This window comes from Mytilus galloprovincialis, chromosome 12 (genome assembly GCF_965363235.1).
Source record: "Mytilus galloprovincialis chromosome 12, xbMytGall1.hap1.1, whole genome shotgun sequence".
Classification (NCBI taxonomy): domain Eukaryota; kingdom Metazoa; phylum Mollusca; class Bivalvia; order Mytilida; family Mytilidae; genus Mytilus; species Mytilus galloprovincialis.
The window spans coordinates 71,837,877-71,844,966 of NC_134849.1; the positions used below are offsets into that span (position 1 = coordinate 71,837,877).

The 7,090-nt window shown below is 33.7% G+C and overlaps 1 protein-coding gene across 1 annotated transcript; it reads right to left on the minus strand.

Annotated features, from left to right (window-relative positions):
• Positions 1 to 4,732: 4,732 nt before the first annotated feature.
• LOC143054743 (alpha-L-fucosidase-like) lies at positions 4,733 to 6,507 on the minus strand. Its single transcript, XM_076227782.1, has one exon. It carries the CDS (start codon positions 6,491 to 6,493, stop codon positions 5,093 to 5,095), a length of 1,401 nt encoding a protein of 466 aa, XP_076083897.1. The 5' UTR covers positions 6,494 to 6,507; the 3' UTR covers positions 4,733 to 5,092.
• Between the last annotated feature and the right edge of the window lie 583 nt (positions 6,508 to 7,090).

Sequence of the window (7,090 nt, forward strand, 5' to 3'; positions counted from 1 at the left end):
TACAATTCTTGCCAGAATTGAATCAAATTTTATCAAAGGTTTATAACAATGTCTCTTGACAAATTCAAAAATATGTGCAGATGCACTTTTTTATGACTTTTGGAAATATTTTTTGTACGGACAATTGCCTTGCTAGTACTATCGTGTATATCTTTGTCAAGATATTTATGAAACTTGCGTTAGATTTATATTAGTAAAGTCTTAGGGAAATTTTGAAAATCAGTGCTGATTAACAATTTTCGAAAGAGTTATGCCCTTGGAAATACTTACTGTCATGTATAATTCTTGCCAGATTTTTATGAAACTCATATTGTAGGTTTATTTCAGGCATGACTTGGACAAATTAGAAAATCAGAGAAGGTCATTTATTGAGTCATACCTCTTGGAAATATTATTAATTTGGAAAAGTGTAAGCACTCCCGCATCTTAAAATAGATTAAAAAAACATGAACAAAAAACATTTTTTAGTTGATGCCCTTAGACAGAAATTCCCAACACAGTGGATATTGGAACTGTGTTCTTTCGTTTTATATCAATAAGATCTGAAGAAACCTAACCAAATACAAAATATAGCAATTGCTCTACACACACTTCAATTATGGGAAGTCGAGTAACTAAAGATTGGATTCCAGAGTTAAATTGCAAATTTATAAGTGACACAGGCTCTTGAGAGCCTCTAGTCTTAAATATTATTATAGATAGAGGTAAGCTGTAAACAGAAATAATGTACAGCAAAGTAAGACCTACAAATAAGTCAAATGATCAAAATGGTCTATTGACCCCTTAAGGTGTTATTGCCCTTTATAGTCCATTTTTAACAATTTTCATAAATTTTGTAAATTTTTACAAAATATTTTAACAACTGGGCTTAGTTCATTATAGATAGGGATAATTGTGAGCAGCAAGAATGTTCAGTGAAGTAAAATCTACAAACATCACCATAACCAAAACACATTTGGTCATGAATCCATCTGTGTCCTTTGTTTATGATATGCACATAGACCAAGGTGTGGGACACAGGCTCTTTAGATCCTCTAGTATGTTTCGAAATTTAGCGTTTGTTATCATTGAACTAGTACACATTTTGTTTAGAGGCCAGTTAAAGCCCTCCTGGTGCAGGATTTTCTCCCTGTGTTGAAGCCCCATAGGTGGCCTTCAGCTGTTTTGTGCTCTTTGGTCAGGTTGTTGTATCTATGACACATTCCCTAATTCCATTCTCAATTTAATCCTTATCTCACAGTCAACATCGAGTTAAAGCACACAAGTCACTGCAAGATCATACAGTATATCCAAATATTCTGGTTTGAGTGGGACGTGTTGAAAGAAAACTTTATTTGAAAGGTTACATGATCATACAATTAAACAAATTATAAGCATTAGAAAGGATTCATCCGATTGTGTATTATGTTATGGTAAGGCAGAACTTAAAATGAAGCTGAATCACCCTCCCTATTTGCACAGGGTTTTTTTTCTATATGAAGTTGTATACAGATGTGCCGCTGGAATGGATGCCTTTTTTTGACACATCAAATATATCAATGGGTTGCGATTTGAACAAGGTAATATGTCAATAGGTCATTAATTTTCATCTTTCGATTAGATGTTTGTACAAATGCTGTTTTTATCGTTTAAAATCAAGTCAAAATGTTAAATTTGATACTGTATGATAATTGAGGAATATATGAATGGGATATTATTTTGCCATGAAATATGTTTATGGGTCATGATTTCACAAGACTACAATATATGGATGGGGAGTGTTTTTGAAATTCTAGCTATACATATGTACCCAAATACTCATGTTGAGACCCCCGTGCCTATTTGATTTTAAGAGGGCTGAAATAGCTTGATTTGTCTGGTGTCCGTGTTGTGCCCCTTTATAACTTGCCAAAAAAGCAAATTAAAAATTATAAAACTTGTTGACTTGTCTTTCTATTTATAGGTGTCAGTTCTTCCCTCTTAAATTTTTTTAGGAACTACAAAAAGTACTCGTATGAAATGTTGTATTAAGCTACACCCACTTTATTTCAACTTTGTTGGATAGTTGTCTCATTGACGATCATACCAGAAATGTTTTGTGTATTTGTCTTCCCTTATAACGAATTGTCTCCCCTTATAACGAATTGTCTCCCCTTATAACGAATTGTCTTCCCTTATAACGAATTGTCTCCCCTTATAACGAATTGTCTCCCCTTATAACGAATTGTCTCCCCTTATAACGATTCAGAGGTGGATATTTGATATGCAGATACACAGTAGTAGGCTTATCTGTATGCTGATAGTGTTCTTTCTGTTGTTTAGTTTTTTTCTTTATCCTTGTTGATATAGTTGTCAGTGGCGGATCCAGAAATTTTCATAAGTGGGGGCCCACTGACTGCAAAAGAGGGTCACGCTTCAGTGATTCCCTATATAAGCAACCATTTTTCCTGGTTGTTTGTCTTTTTAGGAATTAAGATTATAACATTATGTTGACTAATGTACCCCTATTTTTGACATTTTTACCATTTATGTCTTTGATTTGTTCACACATTGTTGTCAATATGAAATTTTAAGCAACTGTCCTACAAACGAGAGGTTTAGCTAGCTTAAAAAGCACGTTTATTCCATCATTTTCTACATAAAAAAATGCCCGTACCATGTCAGGATTATGACAGCTGTTATCTATTCGTTTAATGTTTTTGACCTTTTGGTTTTGCTATTTGAAAGGTGAAGGTGTTTTACGTTTTGAATGTTCCTCGAAGTTCGGTATTTTTGTTGTTTTCCTTTTTGCCTTCCATTATAGTATTTGTGTTTTCTTTCGATCAATACTAAAAGCAAGGCCATACACAAATAATTAGTATGTCGAACTACATCTAGTTTTACCGGAAACTACTACCCTTGAATTATGTAATTTTATAGTTCTTAAGTCAGATTGGACTTGTATGAATATGATGATATTTTTGAAGGCAACCCAAGAGGTAAAGGTAATTTGGAACTGTCACGTTTTTCATACACGATGAATGTTATTGATCATGCTAGATCTTAGTTACAGCTCCCCAAAACAGCATTTATCTAATAATTAAGCTGCCCTGTTAAGGACAATGTTGGATTTGAAGCTTCTCGATTTTATGTGAAGTCTTCCCGGACATTTATAATCTCTCTTGACTAATGCAGGTTGTTTCAGGAACAAGTGTGATGACTGACGACATGTTTGTACTGATAGAAATGTGTAGTTGTTGTGTTATTTGTCTATCTATCAAGTAGTCATGACTTCTTTCATGGCATGACTTAAATATAATAAGACTCAGTATGCCCTAGTGTAATCAATGGTCATCCTTGTGGTCACTTTTTTAAAAGATTTTATTTGGAACCTGTGACTCACCGTATTTATCGATTTTGTTATAAAGATAGAAAAAAGTAAAATAACAAAAGTACCGAACTCCAAGAAAAATTCAACCGAAAGTTGTAAATCAAATAGTAAAATCAAAAGCTCAAACACATCAAACGATTGGATAACATCTGTCACTACACATAGAAATGACCAATAGAATAAGATCTAAATAATGACAACATAAAACCTGTTCAATTGAATCATAAGGCCAAATAAAAATATATGTGTGGTTCCAGTAACCCTACCGTCCCTACTTTTTCAGCTTAAAAAAAGCCTACCCTAAAGATTTTATTGTCATTTTTCATTAAGCACTGTTAAAGTCAGAATGTTGCTCCCATAGACTCAATGTAAAAAAAAACAACATAAAATAAAAAAAAATCCCTGCCTACCTACCCTAACTTATTTTCAGATGTAACTGACTGGAACCACACATACTTTTTTATTTGGCCTAATAGGATATTGATTTTCATGCTACAAAAATGTCAATATTTCCGAAATCATCAAATTAATATAATATTGCTCCAGAATGACGATTTTTGACATTTTAACGTTTCTTTTTGTAGTCTTAACAAAATTTTGTTTTACAGATATACTGAAATTGTGAACAGCAATAATAATCATCAAGTTAAGACATACATATACATATAACTGAAATGATCGAAATAATGCAAAACAATTGCCTTTCCATACCACCATTGCCATGAAATTGTTTAGACGAATATTGTAAATATAATTCGAGATTGCATGTTAGTTAAGTTAGCGCGTCACTGTATTTGATAATCTGTTTTATTGGTCGTCGATGGTATATGTGCGTTGTTGTTTTGCGGGTTGCATAATATGATGTTGTGTTGACTATTATATTATTTGTATTTGCGTTTCTCTGTTGTGAATGTTCTAACGTGTGCTTATGCTGTATTCTGTCACGTAGTGTTTTAGCGATATTTGTTTTAACATTGTCATAAAGTAGGAGGTATGGCATGCCATTACACCAGGTTCAACTCACCATTTTTTTTCTAAAAATGTGCTGTACCAAGTCCGGAACACTGCAGTTGTTATCAAATAGTTCATGAATGTCTATGTGCGTTGACGTTTGTTTTTGTTGCACTTCGGTGTTTCTGTTGTTCCTTTGTTCCCCCTTATACATGTTATAATTGATCTGTTTCTCTCGGTTTTGGTTTTTAACCCGGATTTGTTTTCGCTCAATCGATTTTCGACTTTTGAACACCGGTATACTACTGTTGTCTTTATAGTATGAATTATGAGAATATAACTGGTTAGTTGTTTATAAACACCAATTTTACTTTGAATTTGTCTAAAGATCTTCCCCTCTGAAACTAGGAAACTAACAATGCTAAACATGACTTGAGTACTCCAAAGTGTTTGCGAATTACATTAAGGATTTTAATGAAATACACGACGAAAAAGTGAGCATAAGCACAAATATTATCAAAAGTAAAAGGTAATAAAATAACATGAATAGTTTGCTACAAAAATAGAAAGAAAAGTTCACACTAGTTACTTAAGTAATTATTTAGCTATAAGCTAATATCTAGTTGCACTCAAAATTCATTGCATTTAAAGTCCCTGAATATATTTGTATGTTTTATATGTCTGAAAGTATACTAATATGATTATCCGTTTTTTTCTCCTAAAAAGGGATGATTCCACGTCAGCAATAACTAGAGGTACTTATGTTCGAGCATTTTCATTATTACAACGGAATCAATTCTTTAAATCAGTTAATTTAAAAACCCACGCATCAGTACTTGGTATCTTTGAGAATGATATGACGGGTAATGTTATATTAATCCCGGATGGTTGAACTTTTGAATAACTAAAATAACTTGAATATCCTAGCATCGTTATCGAAGTGCTACTACTGGCCACAGGTGCATTCAAATACAAATAGTTTTTATCAGGCCAGTCAAGTAAAATGGCATAAACGTTGGTTCCGCTCGTCGTTTTTTGCATTGTATACCATGCATTCGTGGCGTTGTCTTGTTGTGTTGTCCATGGTTTTGACTTATATATTGCTTCCTCGTTTATTTTCATCCATTTTCCAAATTGTAGAAGTCTTTCTTCATAGATTGGTTGGATTGTACCATAGCTAGTTGGTCCAACGTTCATAAGCATATTCCCTCCGCAGCTAATAGTTTCCGCAAATGTGGAAATCAGTTCTCTTGATGTATAAAAGTCTTCAATATTTGCCTCTCTTCGGAATCCCCAGTGATTTTTGTCTATCGTCATTGGGTTTTCAAATTTTCTTTTCTGAAGAGTTTTCGGATTATACCTATCGCTGCATGTAAGATACCCCCCATGGTGACACATATCGCCGCGCCCCCATCTATCATTGGTGACAACAGTATCCCTCACAGGACTGTCATTGTAGAGCCAAGCGATGAATTCCTTTGACATCCAGTAACTATCCGATGCTTCCCAGTCGCCATCTGACCAAATTACTTCCGGTTTATATCGATTCACAAGTTCATATAGTTCTGGCATTGTTTTCATTTTCACAAAATTTTGTGTAGTGAAATTAGTTTCTTTGTCCTTCAGATACAACGGATTGAACCATTCATACAGAGAATGATAGAGACCAAATCGAAGATCTGTTGTCTCCCGAACTGCAGTAGCTAGTTCGCCGACTAGATCTCTATGTGGTCCAGTGTCGTAAGAATTCCAGTTCCACGAATAATTTGACGGCCAATTTGCAAAGCCCTCGTGGTGTTTAGAAACTAAAACAACGTATTTAGCCCCGGAAGCCTGTAATATAGCAGCCCACCGTTTTGGATCATAGAACTCTGTTTTGAAATCTGCTGCAAAGTCAGCATATGTATAACCAGGTCGATAGTTACGTTTCATAAAATTGTTAATGTCTTTATTTCCATTTTTCCAATTATTCCAAAACCAAACTGCACTATAACTAGGAACAGAAAACACTCCCCAGTGCATAAAAATACCTAGCTTAGCTTCATCAAACCATGACGGAAGAGATCTGCTTTCGAGAGATTCCCATGTTGGTTCGTACCGTTGTGCAGCAGATAAATATGCACAACATAAATATAAACATAAACTGTAGATATCCATATTTGATTTCCTTGACTTGTGTTGGTATATGTTCATCCACCTGTTAAATAATCAATTGCTAAATTTATAATGTACGATAAGCAAACAGTGTTAAAAATAGGTATATTTTACAACAGAAAAGTCAGAGATTATAGCAACAGTAGTTTGTAAGCATGCACAAATTATGTTAGTACAGTACATCTTTTTATCACAGGTTGATGTTATCAATTAGCATGCTTAGGTATTGTACGTAAGAAATAGCCTTATTTAATTGAATTCCTTGACTTGTTTTGGTATCAGATTATCGACCTGTTTAGTCATTTCTAAATTTAGAATATATACGATAAGCGACTAGTGACAAAGATTTTCATATTTAAACACACAAGTCAGTATTTCTTTTGGAAGAGCACTGAGAGCAAAACTAGTATATTATACTATATAAATATATATAAAAATAATCACATTAGTTGACAACGCTGAATATTTCCATATTTGTGGAAAAGTAGAAAATAAAGAAAAAAAAACAACAGTAGTATACCGGAGTTCGAAGGTTTCTAATCGATGGAGTAAAAAAAAAAACCGAGGGAAACACAAACTATAAGAAGAAAACAAATAACAACAGGAACACCGAGCTGCACAAAAACAAACGCCATC

Excerpts from the sequence above, each read along its gene's own strand:
- LOC143054743 (XM_076227782.1), bottom strand. The coding sequence starts at position 6,493 with ATGAACATATACCAACACAAGTCAAGGAAATCAAATATGGATATCTAC.